The sequence below is a fragment of the Hirundo rustica genome, chromosome 1 (assembly GCF_015227805.2).
Source record: "Hirundo rustica isolate bHirRus1 chromosome 1, bHirRus1.pri.v3, whole genome shotgun sequence".
Lineage (NCBI taxonomy): Eukaryota > Metazoa > Chordata > Aves > Passeriformes > Hirundinidae > Hirundo > Hirundo rustica.
Window position 1 is genome coordinate 33,713,999 of NC_053450.1, and position 23,706 is coordinate 33,737,704.

A 23,706-nucleotide genomic window follows, 5' to 3' on the forward strand; every position below is an offset into this window, starting at 1 on the left:
CCTTGGGAGGACAGCATTTAATATTGCAGATTAATTAACTAATAATATCCCACTCAGAAAGGTTATTGGTAGTTACTTGCAGTAAAGTGAAGACGGTATGCTGTCTCCCCTGCTTGGGAAGTTATTGCAGGTTTGTTGACTTTATTTTCCTCTCGTACACAGCATTAAGCCCAGCATTTCTCCTTAAACCACAGCAGTAATACTAATCCTGGGCCACAAAGAAAGCAGCTAAAATGAAGTGTTTGGATTTGTATAGAAGTGCTGGTTGTCATTTCTTTAGAAATTTGCCTCCACGGTTAAGGGCAGGGTTGAGAGGATGAATATGATCAGTCATTACTGCAGTGCACTGGCAGTTTGCTAAAAGTGTGTTTCCCCGAATTCATATTGAAACAGTGGTGGTGACTATCATGCTTAGAATCGGTTTAATAATTAACTAAATACATACAGGAAATGCCTTAGTTTATTTTATTTAGGACTTTGAAAAACTCATGCTACTTTGAGATAGGAGGGAGAAAGGAAAATATTATTGTTTTTTAAATTAATGTAGTTTGTGTTTGAAGAGACTTTATTTCATACTGTGAGGGCAGAGCCAGAAACGTAAACAAGTTTGCGCTATTTATTTGCTTGTTCTCTTTTGTCTCGGTTTGATTATTTTAATTGCAGCATAGTAACATTTCGGTACAGAGGCCTGGGGCAGGCGGTGCCGTTGAGTAGAGGCTTGAGAGCCTGTCACGTTCACGGCACCAAATGCCGAAGCCACAAGAACAATGAAACTTCCTCTCTGCTTCTTGTGTTTTCTTCCTTTATTTCATTACAGAAGATCTAACAAGATAGTGGGGGCTGAGTAGTGCTCTCTGATATGTTGGCACCTATGTTTTGTAGAAAAATAATTTTTTTAGCTCCTTGTACAGTCATTTTGATTTCCCTGGTCCCTTTTAGGATGTATTTGGGGGGGGAATTTGGAATAAAACCAGCCTTTTGTGTAGACTGTTCTTCAGGTGGCTCTGTGTTCTCACAAAACTCAAGTTGGGATGTTTTCTTTTGTAAGCAATTTCTTACAGAATTATTGTGTCTAGCATATATAAAACTATCTTTGACCAGAGTAATTTTGTTTGCCCATTTTTCAAATTCATGTATACTTCTGTGGTCAACAGGGTTACACTGCTAATGTTCGAAAGATGTTGCTCTCTTTCTCCTTCCCCCCCCAGTTTCCATCCCCCCCCTACCCCATTTTGTTGTCATCTCTGTAAGGGAAATTTCTCACGCAAGGGAGGAGGGAAGGTGACCACGTTGCAAAATATACCAATATTGTAAGAAAAAACACTCTTCTTGGAATGTGTGAACTAGAGGTGTACTTTGAGATTTTTTTTTTTCCCCCCCCACTCCAGAGTTCTTAGAACCATTTTTAATAATAAGTGTCATTGGGGAGTCAACTGTCTGGTTAGATTTTATAATGGCATTAGATTTATTTACTTATTTAGGCTAGTCATAGAAAAGAATGAGGGAGGGTGTGAAAACAACCTTAATTCTCAGAATCTACTTTATTAAGTAGAATAAGTTTGTTAGCACATTGCTATATAATAGCCCCATAATTGTAATAAGAAAGCGGCGTTAAGGACTGAGGACTGGATCTACAAGCCAAGCTGTTGGAGCTGAGTAAATGAGAAGGGTGTTTGTAAGTTGATAATCGCTGTACTTGAGAGGAAATCCTGATGGAGTCATTTTACTGCCTGCATTCCTCCTTAGATTCTCTTACTGCTTATGTTCATCCGTGGCAGGCCTAGAAGGATGCTTGAACTGGACTAAAAATTATTGTTAGCAGGTAAAGCTTTGGTCTCTGGAGGTGAGATGTAAGATGTGGAAGCCTGGGTCTCTCAGAAGTGGGCTGGTTTCGGTACCCGGGAGTGAGGCTGATCCCTGCCTCGTTGCCCTGATAGCTGAAGATGTACAGTGAGGCCCTGGGGAGGGCGGGCTGGGTGGTGAGGATACAGAGCATAAGGAACTGTGCAGGAATCGGATGAAAATTGTGAATGAAGACTCAAACCAAAAGTTTATGATAAATGCATTTAATTTGCAGTGTTTCATGCCTGAATATCTTCTTTGCTGCTTCCATTTAATTTTTTCCTATGCACGCTGTCCCTAAACAAATTTCATCAGGATGCTGTGCTGCTGTGATTTTCCATTCCTGATAGCATAGGCTGTGTTGTGATTGAGCAACACAAGATTCTCATGAAGAAACTTCTGTTAGAACTGCATGGAATAAAATTATTTTTGGTCCTTTTCCTGAAGTTTTTCCAGGTGTTCAGTCCAAGTAGTTATAAATGTGTGTTATTTTTTGCTTTGAGGCAGTATATTGCAGACTTCTGGTCAGCTCCTTCTATGAATGTAGTGGGTGTTCCTCTCTTTAGTAATTATATTCCATTACCATCCAAAATTAAAAATACTTGGATTAGATATTGATTCTTTCTTAGCACTTGCGATTCCTCTTTACCAGAAACTGTTTCATTATTAGCAAAACTTAATTCCAGTTTATTTTTACAAAGAGAATTAAATGGCTCATAATTAGCATTCCGCTTTAATAGAGTAACCTTGTTTTCTTTGGGCCGCAGGATACAAGCGTAGCTTTTTCAGGCCCATGGAGTGATTTATGACCTACAAAAGAGAGAAATAACAGTTTGACATCTTCTTCTAGCAGACTAGGAGGAAAATCGAAGCTTCAGTGAAGTCAGTGATAAAATTCTGATTTATTTCAGTTGAGTCACAGTGTACCCATAGAACTGTTCAATTTTTTTACAGTGTCACTTCTGCTTTGGGGAGCTTATAGAGAGCTGTTGTAAAGCTTATAGGGTGTTGTCTGTAAGCATTGTGGTGGCCAAAGGTGTATATGGATTTAAGATGGAATTAGGCACCACTGAAGGTAGGTTCAGAGGGAAGAGGAGGCACAGCAGCACTGCAGCTAAGCTTGTACCACTGATTGTCAGAGACAGAGAGCAGATATGGGGGGAAGGATCATCTACAGCTGCTTAGTACCTTCTTCCAAGATACCTCTCTTAGCTTCCATGACTGACTAGTCACAAACTAAATGTTTCTTTTGGTTGACTCATATAGCCATTTCTATGAATATTTTATATGGTCACAGCCTGTATTCGTACATATGTGTGTGTGTGTATACACATAGACACATGTGACTGCAAAGCTGATGTTCATCAGATTTTATTTCTTGGCAGTTGACGAAGTAAAGCAACAACATTTTTATGAGTTTAATGCTTTTAAGTGCTTTAAAATGATGATTAAACTTTCATCTTCTTCAGTTATTGCTGGTTGCATTTTCTTACTAAAGCAAATAAAATGAAGACCGACATGAAATTTGAAGTTGTTAATAACTGTTATTCGTGTTCACAGACCAGTTTTTGAACTCATGGATGTATTAAGAAAATCAAGTTAATCATACTTTGTAAGTGTTGGCAAGACTCTCATGTGTGGCTCTGACATAATTTGGTGGCTTTAATTTTTGTGCTTAGTAACAATGTGCATAGTTAGCACTCACAATAGCTTTGCCAGAAGTTTTATGTCCATCTAGTTTATATTTAAGTACAAAACTGTAATTCTGCATGTTGGGAGGTGATACAAATATAATCTTTCGTGCATATAGCTGTGTTCTCTCAAAAAGCATGTGTTAAATTTGTAGCACTTCTGACTTTATGAGAAAAAAAGCTTTTTTCTACTTCCCAAGGCTTACTCTGCTGCTCCAGTATAAATGGATGACACTGGCATGCATACCAGTATCAGCAGGAAGCACCTGCTGAGGGAATCTACCTGTTCATACAAATACGGGATGGGAATAGAGGCCAAACTCTCCATCTGGTCTCTCCCATAACATCCGGAACCACATCCTTGCCACCAGGCAGGCACCCTCTGGGACTAAGCTGAGGAGGACACCGAGTTTTCCAGGACAGACACTATAAATGCATTTCAGAGGCAGAGAGGATGGGTAAACTGTAGTGAACAGGATAATTTGGGTGTAGAGTTTAAAGAAGTGATGCAGCATTCTGAACTTCTGGGGGGCACAGAGGACATCAAAGTGAGGTCCAGTGCACCTCATAGACAGCTGTTAAACTTACCACAACTGTGGCCGTTTGTGGAGTTGAGTGCTACCATTTTCTTATAAGCATGTTTGACTTCAGACTGTTAACTTGCAACCTTCAGGAACAAAGCAGCTTGAATTCTTAATTTGAATATTTATTATTATACATTGTTAAATGGAAAGTTTGCTTATGAAAGCATCTCAGTATTATAGGAAGAAGTGTGGAGTGTATATCTTGTACATATGCATGCAGTAGGTTATTCTTTTTTCATAATAACAATAGCAAAAAGTGTAGAAATATTATAGATAATGTTTAGGTGCACTTTCTGCGATTCAGGGTTTTAATTCAGTGCTTGGCATTCAAAAGAATGGCCTGAAGTCTAAACATGCTTCCTAGTAATGGGTGGTTAGGAAGAAAAGAAAAAAGAAACCGTCTTGGTACTGTAGGTATGTGAAAATTGAAAACATGAGTTCAGTGTTTGATGAGGCGCCAGAGAAGACACATAGAGTTGGATTATGTGCTTTCAGTAACAGTATCTACTCTGGGGCTGAGGGAACATTATTTTGATGCCCAGGTTATAGGCATGAAAGGTGGCATGCAGCGTAAGCATCTTTTGCTGAAGCCTGGGTTGCACATCACATTGCACCCGAGTGTGCAGACATGCGAAGCTGGTCCTAGTGACCAGGAGGACCAACACCTCTCCAGCTATGCGAAGTCATTGAAACTCAGATTGATAAATGAAGGAACTCTAATTCAAATATGATAGTTTAATGTCTCTGTGTGTAGGTCCTATAACTCTACATGTTACTTACCTTATGTGGAAACATGCTGTGTTTCTGTCTGGCTTGCCCCCTACTTTTTACTTTTTACCTATACAGAACCATGTTTCCTGAGCTTTTTATCAATGGAATATGTTTTATCTAATGTAAACAGACTGGTGTTTGACAGGCAGTTAACTGGAGTGAAATCCTAGTGTAGGCAAGCCCACATTGCAGAGATGTGTAAATGCCCTTGTTTATGTGATTGGTCATATTTTTCTCACTGCTAAGATGGGCGTCTTGAAAATCACACCAAACTGTATAAGCTTTCTGGTGTCGTATACATTTGTGTCAGTTATGAGATTAGAAAATGTTCTTGGATTTGAGTTTTTCCACAGTGCCTTATGCTTGTGAGAGTTGCTCCATTTTTCCCCTCTCTCAAGTCTGATTTTCTCCTTGCTCTTTGGTGGTTTCTGGGGAGGAAAGTTGGGGTGGGAATTTAAGCGGACAAATAACAAATTTCAGTTTTGAAACTGAGATTGGTGGAGAAGATTCTGTGGGAGTCAAAATATACTTAGCTCACTGTTCCAGAAGTATCATCAACTGGAAATAAAAGCTGTTTAAATACAAAGATTCTCATAATACTATCCTTTTCTTGGTTGCTAGATTTGCTTCATTTATCAGCTATGCTGTTTACAAAGTTTTATTTAAAATCACAGTAGATATGAAATAGTAGGCTTCAAAATCAGTCTCATAAGTTGTTAATAATTGTGAACTGCAAGAGAAAGATCTAGATTAAATAAACAACTTATGTGGGAATTTGGACTCCTTTTCCAGTGAAAATCCTTGCAGGCTTAGTATTTTTTTCAGCCATAGTTTAATACTTATTAAATGCGTCATAGAAAACTAAATGGATTTAGAATAACTTTTGGTATGGTTTGGTTTTTTAACTTAGCTACCTACCTAATACAAACAAAAGAATGTAAGAGTGACTGATATCTATAGATTAGATATAGATTAGATAGATATAGAGATAGAGATAGAGAGATATAGAGAGATAGATATAGATATAGGTAGATATGTATGTATATATATGGCATTCTATTTTGTTACTTAATTTGGTGTTTAAAGGGAGGTTTTAGTGATATTAACCTACATTTTTTTGTCCGTGATTATTAAGAATCACGAACAATTCTAGATAACCAGAGAAATAGAATCCCAGATGTGAAATTACGATACAGAGTCGTGAAGGGTTTTTTTTCAGTAGTAACATCTGTCTCCTCTTTGATAATGTTTTACTGAAAACAGATTTTTTCCTCTTTAAAAGTAGAAATTAAGCAAACCTGTTGTATAATTAAAGAAAAAAAAAAAAAAAAAAAGGTACTTCCTTCTTCTGGTATTTTTTCAGTGTTGTTTTATTAGAGCCTGGTTTTGCTATTCCTGGGCATATTAGAGGTGCTGACGTAGCCTAATCCATAAGCAGCTGAGTGAGTGGCTCTGTTAAGAGCCTTAGCCTATGGGAATACAGAAGGTAGGAGCCAGCCTACAGTGCTGGGGTCAGTCTGGAGGGGTTTTGGCAAAGTTTCAAGCAGAACTGGGAGTTTCTTAAACTTGTGGGTTTGGGTAGCTGAGAAAAACCTCTTTCTCCGTCAAGATGTAGGTGGATTTTACAGAAAGTCATATTAAATCCCAGTCTGTAACACTGAACATTAATGTTAGCCATTTATTTGATTGTTACAGCATGTGTTAAAGAGCTGCTGCCGCCCATTTGCAGCCTAATGTGTTTATTAGATGATCTTCCCAGTGGCATCTTGAAGTGTCTGTCAGGTAAAAAATTCATGAGCATTATTGGCTTTCAGGCTGCAAATGGAATATGTCGTCTTCTGACTGTCTAATACACCACTCTAAAGCCATTACACAGGAGTGAGGGAAAAGATTGAGGAAGGAGCCTTCAGCTTAAAAATGTGAGTAGTAAGTGTTAGAGCCAGTTTTCAGTTAGTTCTTTTACACATGGGCTCAATGGCATTTCCAAGTAAATTATGTTTCTTTTCTTAGTTAAAGTTTGTGAAGTTGAAGAATAAATTAGAGTTTGGCAAGTCCTGCCATAAATCTTGTTTTAATGTTACATATAATAGACTGTCTTTAAAATAGAAAGAATAGAAAAGATAGAAGAGGCTACAGGTGCGTGTCAGATTTTAGTACAAATCCTTTAAAGGTGACTAGAGTCTTTCAGCTTGCTGCTATCACCTTCCTTTTAGAAACTCTGTTTTCCCTTTTTGCTTTATACTGTGTGACTGTTGTAGGGTGGCAAAGGTTTTAGACAGTTTCATCTATAGTAAAAGCGGTAGCGCTGTGTTGAGAAAGAAGCATACTCATAAATAAATTAGTTAATGTTTTTAATGTGAGGTTACCATCACCAGCCAAGCTGTTGGACATCTTGTTTATTTTGGCAGATTGGCTTTATTTTGTTTGGGGTTCCAGGTGTTTAACGGTGGAGGACAGGAATACGTAAGTTGGCTGTAGAGCACATGGCTTACTTATACCAGGAATTCAGGAGGATGATTTAACATACCTCTTAAATTTCTTTTCTGTCACACTTCTCATTTGTAGAGCTCTTCCTTAAATCTTATTTTACCAGACAGTGGCAATCTTTTTTTTCCCCTTGTTCCTTTTATTTCCCTTGATTTTCATCTCCTGGTTTTTTTATTCATTTTCAAACCCTTGTTCAAGTTTGTCTGGATTTGTTGAAATACCTGTGCCAAGCGAGTTTGTGTGTGAGAAGGTTGAGCTTCTCCAAGTGTGGTGCAGCACGTGGGGCAGGCAGGCTGCGTTCACTGCCTGGGACTCTGATAGATGCTATGTGGAGTGTGCTGGGAGTTAAAGTTCCTCCTGAACTGTTGTAGCTGACCAAGGAAAGGTTGGCCTTAGGCTCCAGTGTCCCCCCCCAACACACACCCTCTGATCTAGTATCTTATCCTGCCTCTGACAGCGATTTCCTTTGGAAGCCTGGGAAAGTGGCTAGCGAGCGTTGCCTTCCCCAAAAAGGTTGAAGATTGCAGTATATATCAATACAAAATATTTTTCCAGTTCTGAAATGTAGCCAGTGAAAAAAGGGGTTCATAAGCAGGAAAAAATGTGAAGAATCAGAATTTGCATGTGACTTCCAACTTTCCTCTGGCTTCTACCAGAATTAATGTTGCACAGAGTACATTTCTAATTTTGAAACTGAGATAGAAAGCTTTCTAGTCATGGCAACTTCACAGGAAAAAAGGATGAACTGTAATGGCTGTGTGTTTGAGTAAACAACCACAGAATCATAAGCTGGGGGTTTTTTTCAAATTAGCTGTTGGAGAAAAATTTCTGCCAAACTTTTCATTGACTTGTATATTTTTGGTCAGTAAACAGTATTTTTCTGTTTGTTACTCAATAAAACACTGACTTTAGTAAATCTCTTCGATAGGTATCAGTTGTATATACACTGGTTTCATGTGTTGGTGGGCTGGAGTGCTGGCAGTATAGTACTGCTACCTGATTGTCCACTATATGGTACTTTACCTTTTGTTTGCTACTTTTCAGGTTGAAATAGCAGCTTTGAAGGTGTAATCCTCATTTATTCTTTAACTGCATTTGTTAGGCTTATAATAAATCTGACAGTTTAACAGGCCTTGTTTGGAAGATGGCCTGCTCTGATAAGAGATAAAATGCACATTATCTTCTTCTGCATTGACTCTGGATGATTAACTGAATTCACTGGGGCTGAGGATCAGTGTTGGAAGGCTTACTGTGCATGCCTTGTTCCTTTGTGACATTTGAGTTGAAGAGATGTGAAAATTTACACAGGTGATTTGTGCTAGATGTTTTCCTGTCTCCCGCTTCACAGTGCCTCTGCTTTTCTTTCCCATTTGAAAGATAGCTGTTTACTATTGCTTTATAATTCAGTTAAGTCTCTCTGTGTCTCCAACTTTAGCAGTTGCTGGTGGAGGATGTAAAGGAGGATGTGCCGTCACGACAAGAGCAGAGACTATTGTTTTATTACTGATAACAACAAAAACAAAACTAAACAAAACTAAACTAAACTAAAAAAACAAAAAAAAAAACCAAAAAAAAAGAAAGAAGAATTTAAGCATATTTCAGGCTCTGTTGTTTCAGTCTCCCAGCATGTGGCAGAAACTGGTTAGGTGTCAATGAATATAGTTACTAACATGAACTGTCCTAAAGTTTTTTTAATTTAACTTTTGAGTGTTTGTGATTTAATTGTAAATTGGCATAATTAGCCAGTGGTTTTTTAACAAGTATTTTGGATGCTTTGGCCTATGGTAATGAAATAGAAAGAGAGGAAAAATGCACTTCTGGAATTAAATATAAATAGGAAAAAAGTATTAAGGTACCTGCGATGTACTGTTGGTACAGGTCATCAGTAGGAGAGTAAAATTAGTTCTTTAGATATTTTTAACAATAATATATCTGATTCTCTAATTATCTCCTTCCTTGTAGGGAAATGCTACAGTGAGTGTATTTATATTTCCATTGTTCTATTGCTCATTTATGCCCAATGAAATTAAAGCTTGAGTAGCATCTTAGTCAGCATTAGAAGTTCAGCTCTTAGTTATTGTTGTAGTTTTGGTGTTTTGTTGGGGTAGGACACATGGGAAAAAACCCACAATAGAGAGCAGAAGAATCTGGTACCACCACTGAAGGCAAAATACCAATTTCACAGCGGAATATTGTGTTTGTATTTTAGAGTGCAATACAACTCTCAAACAACTTACACAATGAAAAAGGGAGTGCCTGTCTTGCATTAGAATTCATTCTGTGAGACATGCATGAAAGCTTAACTTTGTAAGACAATTTCTTTTAAAATAAAACTTAGTTGGTTCAGTATCTGACATATGATGCTATTTTTTTAATTATCAAGCATGTCTTTATCTCTCTCTTCTCAAAGCCGTGATTACTGCTGGTTTTGTTTTTACTAATTTCCAATTTGGTTAATCATTTTTCTATGCCTTGCTAAATAACCCTCACCAACATTTTCTTGATTTTTGTATTTTTATATTATAGAGCTGATATTACATTTCCACTACTTCTAAAGCTTAGAATGGATCGGATGGTTTGATTTCTTTATCTTTCTTCTTTCTGAAAATTGCTGTAGAGATGTATAAAAATATCAGTGGAGCAGGATAAATGCTACTTTCTAATCTAAGGCAGTTCCCTTAAGGGGAAGTTTACTGGAGTAAAACCTTGAGTCCCTCATACTCATCGTGTCTTTAGTTTTGAATTGTCATGTTTCCTGGAAAAATTCAGTCTTCAAATGTGGGACTTCTGTTTTCTGAGCTGAGAAGTTATATGAGTGGTTCAGGAACCTAGGAATATCTAAAAGTGCTTTAAAAGTTCCTAAGTTTTCTTGTTAAAATATTGAATTATATAATGCTATGAATGCTTGTGTACTATAAAACCGTTGGTAATAATTAATAACAAAGACATTTTTGATACAGATTAATATATATGGAGGAAGTTAAGGCAGAAACCAAAAAGCATAATATACACTTTAGTTGCTTTGACCTCCAGATGTTTATTTCTATGTCTAAAATTCATCTATCAATTAAATAAAAATTCATGACATTTTCTGTTTCCTGCTCCTTTGTACTCTATGTGCCCAGAAGTACTTTCTTCAGAAAAATGTAGTTTTAGTTTCTTGCTTGTGCCACATTAAATTTGTAGAGGTACCTAAACCTTCTCAAGTTCTTCATCTAGTGGTATGCATTGGTCTTGATTGTGAATTAGCTCATGGAAAAATATGTGAAACAGCTGCTTTCTTTTTAAAAGACATGAGGAAACTGGGAGAGTGCTTGCCTCTGACTCGTTAGAGTCATTGCTGAGAAATGGGAGATGGAGCTTTGCTACCCTCCTCAGCCTAAGGGCATTAAACCTCAATCCCTGTGTCTTCAGACAGTTTGAACTACTTACTCTTGAGTTTAGTGGTATGGACCACACCCCTAAAAACTCTGCGCTGCAGGAGTTAATCAGCCTTGGCCTCTTGGCTGCAGCTTTGGCAGGTAGGTAGCCTAGCACCCAGGAGGCTGTCCTGCATGCTGGGAAATGCAGGCATAGGAGGTCTCTGAGAAAGGGAAACTCTATCTCCATCGCCCAGTCTCTGGCTGTTTTAGTTCGTAAGATAGTGTTACAGAAGAGTCTATCCACACCTTCTAAAAATTGATTCTTCCTCATTTCTCCAAACTAGGGAATAAATTCTAGTTTCTGAATTGCAGAAGAATACCTGACCTTTTAACTATCCCAGTCAGACCCCAAATACCTAGGGAGACAAGGGTTTGGGGGCACATCCTTTTGATTTTAGTACTGTGTGCTAGATATGGATGAGTGACTTTCATTTTAGCCTTTGAGATTTTTTTAGATTGCTTCAGTATCATCTGTTGAGCTCTCCACTTTCCAAGACATGTATCTCTGGGTTTTACATTCTCCTCTGGAGCACAGTTACCTACAAGACAAGAAAACGGCCTATAAAAATCTTTGAGGTATAGAACATGATTTTTAATTAAGACATAAAGGAGAACAGAAAGCAAACTTGGTAGTGGGTGGTGGATTTCCAGAAATAAGTTATGATGAGTGAGAAAGAAATGGGTAACTCATTCTAAGAATAAACTGATAATGCTGCTGAGAAGAAGATGTAATAGCCTGTAAGTACAAACAAAATAAATACATAGACTATTTGTTTATAATTATTTGCTATGTTTAATAAGGAGAGAAGAAATTGCTAGTTTTCTAATTATGATACCGCTTTTGTTCTCCTTAATACAGAAAGATAAAGTTTAGAGTTTATGGTGGGAGATGAGTTTTAGTATGTCCTACAAAGGCTGATAGTGTGGACCTAGTGGGATTCCTACAGAATACCATCAGTGTGAATGCAAGAGGAATTGATTTATGCATTGGTGGAACTACTGGTGAAACTTTGGTTCCCACAGAAATAAAACTTCCCTTTTAAGTAGGTCTGACAGAGGTAGGAAAGGTAGGTAGGAATGTAAGAGTTTGTTTATGCTTTCTTGAGGAGGAAGGGGTTTTGGAGGGTGGTATCCACCCTAAATGCTTCCCTTCTTTCTGCTTGGGAGGGAAGGGGAGTGAGAAGATGACAGTTGAAGGTTTGACAGGTATTTGTGAATTGTCGTGCTTTCTTTTCTCAAGAAAAATACCTGATTTGCATTTCTCAGGGCTTACTTGGGAAGCGTAAGAATGCCTAATTGTTCTTCTGAACTTTAGGTCACCATCAGATTCTGGATCAGAGATCATATCTTGGGAATGTACAGCTTTCATCATGCTGATGATTTTTTCTCACCTTGGTCAGCAAAAAATTTAGTCATTGAAACAGAGCTGCAAGGACAGTTCCAGCCCTCCACTGACAAAGCTTCTGTTTAAATATTGTCAGTTTCCTTAAAAGTATCTTGCACCTTCCTTGGAGCTCTTATTTGCGATACTTGTGAAAAGGCGCAGTTTCGAGGGAAGTACCTAGCCCCTAATCCATGAATGTATATTGCTGCTCTATTCTTGGCTAAGTTCAGGTGTGTATGTCTGCTGGGGCTAGAAATCAGTGAGGAGAGGCAGTCGTTACGGAGCAGCCGGTGTCAGACCGCGCTGGAGGCTGCGGCGCATGTCTCGTGCTCCGCAGCACGGTTGGCGTTGCTGTGGCTCTGCTTTTGCCTTGATGAGGTCACCGGGGGTTTGCAGCAAGGACAGGATGGTGGTTGTGATGGTGCATCTTCCCTTTGAGAGTTGTGTCTGCTCTGCCGTGGAACCACGGCCTTGGTGGCTTACAGTGGGATCTTCTCAAAATAATAGTGTGTATGTATATGTAGATATGCATATGCATGTGTAGACTCGGTAGAGAAAAAGATAATCCAAATATCTTTCAAATACAATCTGATGCCATTTCAGTCAAAGACCAGATGGAAGCTATATATGATACAGTCTTTCTCATGGAACTAGAACAGTATCTAGAAGAAGGGAAATTACTCCATTCTCTGCACAAACTGGTTAAAAAAAAATACTGAGATCAGCTCAGTCGGTCAGAGCATGGAGTTAGTAACACCGAGGTTGTGGGTTTGATCCTGCTATGGGCAGTTCACTTAAGAGTTGGACTCAGTGGTCCATGTAGGTCCCTTCCGACTCCGAATAGTCTGTGAAAAAAATACTTTCAGTAAAAATATATATTTTTTTAATTTTTTTTTTTTTTAATTTTTACTTCTAATTTAGGGAAATGTTAGGTGGTGGTCAGTTCTGAATCTGAGATGGCTCCAACTCATCATTGGTTTGCTCAGGTTTCAGTGAATAGCCTTTCTCAGCATTTACTGCATGGACCTTACCCTTTGGGCTGGTTCTGCCAATATTTGTAATATCTTCACTCCATTGGCTTGTTGGGAAAACTGAGATTTCAATGTGAACATCTGATTACCAACACATAGGCTGGCAGCTAGATTTTAAAAAATGTCAAAAAGAAAAAGAGAAAGGGACTGTGTCTTTAACCCCCAGCAGCTCCTTCATTAGGTTCAGTGCATGGCTGACCAGGCCAGCAGAGGGAAAGGAACTGGTGGGACAGAGATGAAGGGCTTGAAGGAGGTGGTGAACTTCCTTGTTTCGATACCTGATTTCCACTTTATGCCAAAGTTAAGTGGTCATACAATTACAGGCTCCAGCTCTTATTTTACTGTGGTGTGAGTTACCTCCTGGATGCACTCACCTACTTCATGTCCCTCATGCTTATTTTTCTGCTAATCCCAAACGACACAGGAGCTCTCTGAAATGTCTAGGAACACCTCTTTGCCATCATCCTCACAAAAGTGGCAGCAACTAGGCAGATGCTGAGCTGGGACTGCCCCATCTTGCATGAATTTTTGGTCATTTACATTATCTCCCTATGTCGTTTAGTGATTCCTGCCTCCAGAATATTGGTACTTGTTGAGAAATACATAATCCGAGGCAGGCGAGTTTCATGTGCTTCTACAGGGCAAAGGGAAACCAACAGTTGGGAGCAGGGCAGGATTTCTCCAGGCTGTTTATTGCACAAATTATGAGCTTGTGTTGTTTTACTAGATTAGCTTGACAAGTTACTCTCCTCATGAGGTAGATTATATGTACAAAATATTTATCAGTTCCTCAGCAATCTCTAGTGCTGGCAGATGTTCTCTTTCTACAGTTTTGTACGTGTACTTTTGCAGGCATTGTCTTCTGATTTTTAACTAAAGCTGCATGTGCTGCTTTTTCATGTAGCTGGGACACATGTTTTATTTAATGTATTTCTGTTGTGTTTTTCTTGCTGTATGGCACTATGGCTTTTCCTTTGTCTTTCATCATTCAACCTTTCAAATTTACCATGAAAATTCAGCAACACGGGCACAAAACATACTTATCTGTTCTTACATAACTGGTAACAATCAATGAGATGATAATGCTTTACTTGCCCACCACAAATTTTCTTCTCAAGGAGTTTTGTGTAGCATTTTGTGGGGTCACAAACACAGTGTTTTTACTGGTGCCTTTCAAACCAGCTCTATTTTGAATTATAGATTTGCCAAGTAAAATCTCAGTTGAGCGTGGAATGAGAAACGTGGAAATAGGAACTGAGAACTCAAGACTTTTCCACCATAACCCTTTCTTTGCACTTTCTTCCTTTTAGTTGCTGATATGTGTTCAAGATGAGTGGGATGGGAGAAAATACCTCTGACCCATCCAGAGCAGAGTCAAGAAAGCGCAAGGATCCCGATCAGGTTGGACCCAGGTCAGACCATTTACTTCTGGAAATATTGAGAGAATGAGTTAAAAGAATGTTACATGTGCTTCCGTTTTTCAGTTAGAAGATGACAAACAACATTCTTGCAAAGAGAAGTCAGTGCCAAGCTATTTATTGCAGTAATTCTGTGTTGTTGGGGGTTTGGGATGGGGATGAGAACTATTCTCTTTTATTATTATTTGTTTGTTTATTTTTTGAATCCAATGTTGTGCCGAAATGCAGAATTTTGGTGACAGTTTAGGAGAGATGTAAAAATGGGTTTTGGCTTTCACTGCTAGAAGTCTTCAGTCACTCATTTTGTCAGTCAGAATTTTTTTACCACCTCTGTTGTACATTATAGTCTAGGTCTTGAAAAATGTTTTCCAGCTTTACAGCAGTTCTGTTACCAATACAAATGCATTTTAAAGCATAACCACTCATATATCATCTTTTTTTAAGACTGCCATAAATTCACAAGGAGGCAGGGAGTATGGATTGCTCAGTTTAACGATTTAAGCTGTTTTATTTTCTCATACACAATTACTGTATGATACTCCTCAGAATCTCTATGCTGTGTGGGAGGGACATTTGTAAATATTCAAACTCCCGCCCCACTCCCCCCCAAATCATCTTGTGTTTTCAATTTCTTATCCCGATCTGCTTTCAAAACAAAAATATGAGTGCTGAAATAAAAATAAATAAATAATAAAATAAAATAAATAAAAAATAAAAATAAATTTAAAAATTAAAAAACAACAAACAAGAAAACAAACAACAAAAAAAAAACACCAAGAAACATATTTTCTAATGCTCCTTTCCTTGTTCCAGAGGAAACCTTTCTGCTTTAGAAACTTGTAAGTTATATTTTGGTAGTGAGAGAGGCCAGTTCTTTCTCTGTTTTTGTTAAACTACTGTAAAACCTTTTGAAATCAACTTTGAGCTGGCCAGAAAGCAAGTAAACTGACATTAAAGACAACATTTTTATAAACTCCTTTTTCAGCCCTAAAAGAAGCACTGAGAAACGCAATCGTGAGCAAGAGAATAAATACATTGAAGAGCTTGCAGAGCTGATTTTTGCAAATTTTAATGATATTGACAACTTTAACTTTAAACCTGACAAATGTGCAATCTTGAAAGAAACTGTGAAGCAAATTCGTCAGATAAAAGAACAAGGTAAGATACTTAATTAATTGACAATGAATATTTTGTGTTGATTGTTATTTTATTTTTGGCTAACCTGATAGATAGATAAACCTCTTCAGCTTTTCTTTAGCAAATTCCCATGTTTTTCATTAATCAGTAATGACTAATGCTGTAAAGTCATGTGAATAGAGTGTGTTAAGTGTCATATTCAGTATTTTTATAATAAGCTTCACTGATAATTGTTTAGAGAGAGAGAAAATCGATCAGTCTGTTGTGTGCATCTAATGGAATTGAAATTACTTGCACTTTCACAAAAGTTTAACTAGAAGATGGCTTTGGGAAAAAAACCAAAATACATACTCTTACATGGATGATGAATCCATGCAAAAGAGAAATAATCCAGAAGAGTGGGGTATGTAAGTGTTCTGCATACTCGTTTTGCTTTCTTTTGTTGGTATGAATAGATATTGTGGACTAAATTATCTGCGTCCTTTAAATTATGACATCATATCCTCAACTACAATAGATTTGAAACTATTCTAATCTCTAGATAGGGCCCTGTTATAAATGTAAACCACAGAACGTGACAGTTTTCTTCCTGTTCTTTGTCTAGAAGATTAGTTTTGTATTTCTTTTCTTTTGACATATTTCCTATTCAAAGAGAAAACCCAAATCTTTTAGAAACTTTAAATTTTTTGGAAGTGGGTTTTGTGGCACAGGTCTGTCTGGGCAGGCACACTGCAGGTGTTTGGGGCAGATTCAAATCCTTAAAGTAGGTGCATATCATTTTCCTTTTAATGTACAAGATTTATATCTCTTTGTGAACTGTGTTTAGAGTGATTCCTTTGATTTTCAAACACTTTAAACATCTTTCACTTTTTCACTTTTCTGTGGGAAAATAATTCTTCCTTTTCCATACTGTGTATGTAAAAATATAAAAATGGAGACTGCATGTTTCATAATTTAGATATGTTTTTATCTAAATGTAAAAGTAGATCTACAGTTTTAGACATCAGTCTATTCAAAGCTGAATGGAAAGTGGAAGGAGTCAGATTGTGTGTCAGCTGCCTCCAAAGTGGCTCTGACGGATTAATCTTAGGGAGTGTTCCTATTTCTCAGCTTGTTCTCTTCTTTTTGCTGTTAGGTTGCTATGATTTTTAAAGTGGATGTTCTAGTGATGTTGCCATGCCCCATATTAGAAGTATACTTGTTAACCTGACACAGTGTCCATCATTGTTTTGTGCCTTGCTGGCTTTTGATATCTTCTTTTCCCCTCATTTTCTTCATCCTTTTCTCAAATTGATTTTTAATTTTTTTTTTTTTTCTGTCACCAAGCAACACATACTCCTTATCTTTATCTGAGAAAAGGACACAAAAATTGTGTTCTCCCGGGAAGTGGGTACACAAATGAAAATCTGCAAGTCCACTTCGGTAATTCTGTAAGCAGTTCTAGAAATCTAGTCTGAAAATCTGGCTCTAACTCATGGTGAATTTTGTCCAATCCAGGGTTCTGTTGTTTAGGACCAATATCACAACAATAGTTTTCATATTGTTATAAAATATTTGCACTCACCGGACCAAGTTATATGTGAACTGTTGAAGTCATCATGAGCCAGAGTTGTGCCAAAGCTGAATGTGCAGTTAGTTTCTTAAGGTCATAAAGTCTTATTGCAAAAACATCTGAAAATACAGTTCTAAAGACAGACTAAACTGCTGCGAGCACTGTTTATTTCAACAAGTAGAAGTAGTTTGCAACCCTTGAGCAATAAAGACACTAAATTGCTCTTTTTGATGTTGCTTAGTTACTCAAGGTTCTTCACTTGAGGACAATTAGATGTTCTGGTAACTGGGTATTCTCTTAAAACTCACAGCTGGTCCAAACTGAGTTTAAGCCTCTTTTAAGGGGCGCTGCAAAACACTGGGACATTCAAGGTGGTCATTAATAACATCTCAGGGTCTGGACATAAAAATCAGCATATTTGAAATGATGCCTTTGAGCTGATAAAGGTTTGATACCTATTCCTACATAGAAGCTGCTTCTGCTTGTTGTAATAGCAATTTTTAAAGGCTTTTCCTTTTAAGAAAAATTCAAATGACAGCATGCTCTGAAATTCAATATTATGTTGGAACAGGTATTTCATTAACAGAAATATCTCACATATATTAAATGTTCAAATTGGACAAACAGTACAGTATACCTGTACTTCCGTTAAGTGCCACAAAATCCTGACGTTAACAATACAAACAGGCTGATGACCTAGTGAGGCTATTGCTATTGCTCTCTCATGTTTTATAGGTAGTTTATCACCTCACATTGGGAATCCTGCACTTAGATACGCTCATCATTTAAATGTATTAACTTTTAGGTTATTCTGAATCTTTCTGATTGATTTTCCACTGTCAAGACCTGTTAGAACACCTTGGCAACAGTGAAAAACTTGTATTATCTATTTCTAAAACATAAGTTCCTAAAATAATGCTATAATTGCATGAAGTGCCATAAGACTCAGGTTAAAAATAATATTTTATTACAGTTGTTTTGTTGATTTTAGTGTCATGCAGAATACTTGTAGGACAAAACTAAATGAACATCCTGAAACTCTTCAGTTATTCTACGCTGACATGGACAAATCAAGATGGCTTAGTGGTCACGCAGTGGGTCTGCTCTGCATTTCTTCCAAAGCAGAACAGATTAAATCAATGAGAACTTAATTTACAGTTTTATTATTTAGAAGTTTCAGTAAAGACATTGGTTCTTTGACATAAATACTAAAAATTCTAATTGCCCATGAAGTGCTAATTACTTAAAAAGCACAGTCAGTTATAAATACCTTGTAAAGCCCCTGAAAGCAACAAGTTTTCTAGCTGCTACTGAGATTTGTCGAGGAAACCTGATTCTAGGTTCTAGGAATAAGAACAAGGAAGGATGAAATGCAGATTGATAGTTGTTTCCCATGTCAAGCTAGCTGGGCTGGTAGGTGAAAAATGTAATAGATATTTTGTTTTAATAATACAATGTGATTTAGTATAATGTTATCCTGATCTATTTCATATGCAAATATATACTTGGGATACTTTATCTGTTATCTTTATATCATTTCTCACAGTATTTACTTCAAAGATTCCTAAGTTGTGGTATTGTAGAGATTCTGTTTATTACAATTTGAAGGCAAGTTATAAATGCATGTGTAAAGCTGAATTCATTAAAAGAATTTAAGATATTTGGAAGATGAAACCATTGCAGGAAGTTTTAATCTTGGTTTTGGAATGGTTTTAGTACTTGGGGAAGTGATGACAAGTTATTTTACAAAAGCTTAGTTTTCTACTGAGGACTTTTATCATATTATCTTACAATGATTGGATAGAGATTTCGTGAATGTCCAGAGGAGATGAAAAATTTTGATTATGAAGCATGAAGATGAAACAGAAGTTGTATTCATGTAAATCTTAAGTGGATATCTCTGTTGGGGATTTGAGACTTGTGTTTCAAACACTTTGGAAGGCATTCGTTCAGTTTTTTTTAATAACATAAATTTGGAACAGTTGTGTGACATGGTTATTGAAGTGTAAGCTGTCCTGTTGTTTGCAGTGCAGGTTAAGTTTCTTGGAAAGAGTAATGGTCATATATGTTGCAGATGTGTTCATAATGTGTACAAGCAAGTAAGTTCTGATTTGCATATGCTTAATTTGAAAAGCTTGTGTTAGGCAAGTGTAAAGACCATTGGGAATAAACATTCCTTTATATGCCAAACAGCTAAGGAACAATAAAGCCATTTGGTTGTACTTAAGAAATATGCTTAGTAAAATAGTGTCTGATTGATTTTTAGTATCCTATCTTATTTTAAGAAGCAACTTCAGCACTTAAGGCACTAATTTCTGTTGTGTAAGTACTGCTGAAAATGTTTTCTCATATCTGAAGACAACAAAATTTTGACAACAAATAAAAGTAATCTGAATTGTCTGCTTCCTTAGTTGACAATCAGTTGAACAGTTTCCCGTCAATCTCATTTGATTTTATTCCAACAATAGTCCTTTTCCTTCACTCTTGTCACCAGCCTGACTCCCCTCATTATGGTAGTGGGTTTTCTCTCTCTCTCTCTTTTTTTTAATGTTTTGTTTGTTTGTTTTTTGTTTGATTGTTTTGTTTTGTCTTTTTCTGGGTTTTATTTCAGGGTTTTGTGGTTTGTTTTGGGGTTTTTTTTTGGTTTTTCTTCTTCTTTTGGGTTTAAAGCATGTAACAAAAATCAAACCCTTGCCCTTAGTTTGCAGCTGCTTTTATCTGTCATGCTGGCCCCAGTCTCAGCAGGTAAATAATTCGTCTTTTAAAGCAGGGGCTATTTGTCACATTTGGACAACTCCTGCTTCAGACTTTTAAACTTCCTTTTATTCATTATCTAGTTATGCTTTTAGCTTCCTGTCTGAATATCAGCAATGCAGTAGGTACAGAGGATACTGAAGATCACCTTAAGCTTCTTCAGCAGTTTCTCCAGCTAAGTCTCCTCTGACCTCTTTGGTTGGAGTGCTGAGGAATGTGTCCGGACATAAGTACGAGACATGGGGTTGTTTGTTTGGTAGGGTGTTTTTTTTGTTGTTTTTTGTTTTGTTTTGTTTTTGTTTTCCCCAAGTCCCCTGAGTTCCTTTTATTAAACTCCAGGTCTCTATCTCTTATTTTTCTCTTTCTATTCTCCAAGCCTTTCCATCTTCTGTAGTATTTTTCTTCAGATGGTATCCACCTGTCTTACATAGATTCACATACGGTGGGATTGAATCTACTGTGGTGTAGGATCCTCAAGTATAATTTTATGTCACTTCCATTTTCCTGCAGAGTCCAGTTGTCATGTGTCACCAGTTTCTGAAGAGGTGTTGTGTTCTGTAGATCAGCTTTTCAGTGGTTCAGGGAAGGGATATTGGGTGGCAATTACCAGCCTAGCTGTTAATGTACACTTCTGAGTTGTGAAACAGATCTTGTTTTCAGAATAGCCTTAAAAGACAGACCTTGGACAGAATGAATCACCATGTGAAAGCAAAATCGTGTTGGAAGAGGGAGAAGTACTTGATGAAGAGAGACATGCATGGAAACCTGTATGAACTTTAAAAGAAGGCTTGTTGCTAACCATATTTCTCTTCTTTTTCTGGTTTCACATTTGATAGCAAAACCAGTTTTTGCTTCCCTGTAGCAGTACTGTGTAATCACGGGGGCACTCCAGCAGATAGTGTATTGTTGCCTCCAGCACCAGTATGCAAGTAAAATCACTTGCTAAAAGAAAGCAGCATGGTCTTAACGCTGTAATGAGGTGTTGCTTTGGCTGCTGCTACTTTGAATTTATCAGATCTGAATTTAGATTCATATTTCACAAGGTATTTAAGCAACTGCCTAACTTTAAGCAGATGAGTAATCCCTGTTAAGTCAGTAGAACTACTTAAAGGTTCAAAGTTATGTGCATAAGTATCTTGCAAAATCAGGATATTAAGGCAAGAGAGCATATGCAGACTTGTGTTTTGTTTGTTGGTTTTTGTTTTGAAAATATTTTACTGGGTCAATTTTACAATTATAATTTTATAAATATATTTTAATTATATTTTATATTTTTATATTAATCACATTTGAGAATAGTTATTCAAATTTTATGCCAGTTTTTGAAGCTTTTTCTTTTTGAAGGAATTCTACATGGCTATCACTATTTGTATATACCGTATTTTCAGTCTGATATGATTTTAAGACTGAATTAAATGTCAGATGAATTTGTGCTTGAAGTCAAGGAATTTATGCAGAGCATTTACAAAAAAAACCCCAAAACAACAATTATTACTGAATTTCCTTTGCTGTCTTCCCTACCTACAGCTGAGAGTGATGCACTGAAAGTGTCTTTGATCTTCCTCTGTACATTATAAAGTTTTCTGGATAAATACACAGTTTATGTTGGCTTTACTACTTACATGACTCCAAAGAACTGCTGATTCACTGAAGAATTTAACGTGGTTTTAGGTAACACAAACCATCAGTTTCTTTTCTGTGTCTGATGAAAAGTCATCATTGGCCAGCAGGACCCATCAAGCAGGAAGCTTCTGGGTGTTTGCTTATTTTACTGGAGTTGTGTATCATGCAGAATACTTAGCTTAGACCTTATCTACACATAAGTTAAGGCATTTTAACTATATTGATGTCCTCCTGTGAAGGCAGTGTTATAATGTAATTAATATTTACTTACCGAATAAGTAGCTGAAGACACTTTATGGCATACATCTGTGTCCACACTGGGATCAAACAGTTAAGAGAGGGGGATTGTTCAGCATGGAGTGGAGAAGGCTCTGGGGAGGCCTTACTGCAGCCTTTCAGTATGTAAAGGGAGCTTACAAGAAAGGCAGAGAGAGAGACTTCTTACTGAGGCCTGTGGTTTTAAGCAGAAAGAGGATAGAAGAAGTTCTTTATTGTGAGGGTGATGGGGCGCTGGAGCAGGTTGCCCAGGGTAGTTGTGGTTACACCATCCCTGGAGGTGTTCAGAGCTGGATGGCATGGGGCTTTGAACAACTTGGTCGAGTGAAAGATCTTTAAAGCTCTCTTCCAACCTAAGCCAGTCTATGATTCTATGAGTCTCTTGCTTCAAGAAAACAGATAGAGATGATCATCAAATGATTACATGTTTGCATGCTGCAAACTAACCTCTGGAAAGTAAGTCAGCTGTTGAAAAGCCCTGGTTTCACCATCCCATCCCTCCTCCTGATCAGTTTCCCTTTCCTCTCTTACCATGGCAGTCACAGTTCTGCAGTGTGTGGTGAGCCTGAGCAGTGTTTCTGAGTGTTGTAGAGGATCTGTCTCACCATGGGTCCTTGGTGGGGCCCACTCCCACACAGGTCCAAGTGCACCAGCAATGACGGAGCTGTGGGACAGCGCACAGTTGTCCCGGTGTTGTTGGATGTTGCAGGGTGTCATGTGATGGCTGTCACCTAACAAGACATTCCTCTTGACCATGGGCTTCAGCTTAGTCAATGATGGATGATTTCCATGCCAGAGATAATTTGCTTGATAGTTTCAGACCAAAAATCTAAGCTTTGACTTCAGTTTATGGGTCAAAGTTAAAAAGAAACTAAATGTTACTCTTAGCGGTTGAGGTACTGGTCTTTTTCAGGTAGAAACAGTCATTACTGGCAAATGCTAGAGGAAAACTTTGCTGTTTGTTTTGCATCCTACTTATATTTGCTTTTCCTTGGTCTTTGTTTTCTTTCATAACTCGAAACATCCAAGAGAAAAAAATAAATCAAAGTGCCAGGTATGGCTGTTTTCTTTGTATTATATAGCTGCAAAGATGATTGCAGTGTAAGAGTTTGTGATCTATAACACCAGTGCTGGGGAATGCTATAAAGGATTCTGCTGATTCTCCTATATTTAACCTTCTTTGGGGGATATGTGTCAAGTGTTCCTTCTTTGTTCTTTACAGGAATATCTTCATTAAAATTTCAGTTTAGTTACTTTAATATGTAATGATCATATCACACTCTATGTAGTAAAAATGTCTTCCATAAGAGAGATGGAGACATCTCTTCTTGAAATTTTGTGTTTTGGAGGCTGCCCCCTTGGTAAGTGTGTTGTTCTTAGACTGCATTTAAATTGTCACTGGGTGCTTTAAACATCAAAACTCTACAGGTTCATTTGGGGGGGGGGGGGTTTTGCAGTATATCATATGATCTCTTATGAACTGTAATATAAATTCATTTATCATTTTTATTTGAGGGGAAAATAAAATATAGAAATAGAGACTGATATCCATCCCTCCACAATATGGACTAAGCTTTTGAGTCTAGTGTTTCTCACCAGCTGTTCTGTCTCGAGAGGTGTGGTCAGAAATAAAGGCTGAGTTTAGATGCTAAAAAAGAAATGCTGAGCTTAGGTGTTAAAGAACAGTTGTTCTGATTTGAGTCTTAAAGATAGTGGGTTTAGTCCCTTGTTTCT

At 37.4% G+C, this 23,706-nt stretch overlaps 1 protein-coding gene across 5 annotated transcripts in view; it reads left to right on the forward strand.

Annotated features, from left to right (window-relative positions):
• The window catches only part of NCOA2 (nuclear receptor coactivator 2), a 187,518-nt gene that overhangs the window by 101,097 nt on the left and 62,715 nt on the right, over window positions 1-23,706 (forward strand). For all 5 annotated transcript variants that reach the window (XM_040075201.2, XM_040075429.2, XM_040075279.2 and 2 more), the window contains 2 exons: window positions 14,523-14,624; window positions 15,616-15,788. In XM_040075201.2, coding sequence (XP_039931135.1) covers window positions 14,542-14,624; window positions 15,616-15,788 — 256 coding nt within the window. In that variant the 5' untranslated portion in view covers window positions 14,523-14,541. The remainder of the gene's footprint in view (window positions 1-14,522; window positions 14,625-15,615; window positions 15,789-23,706) is intronic.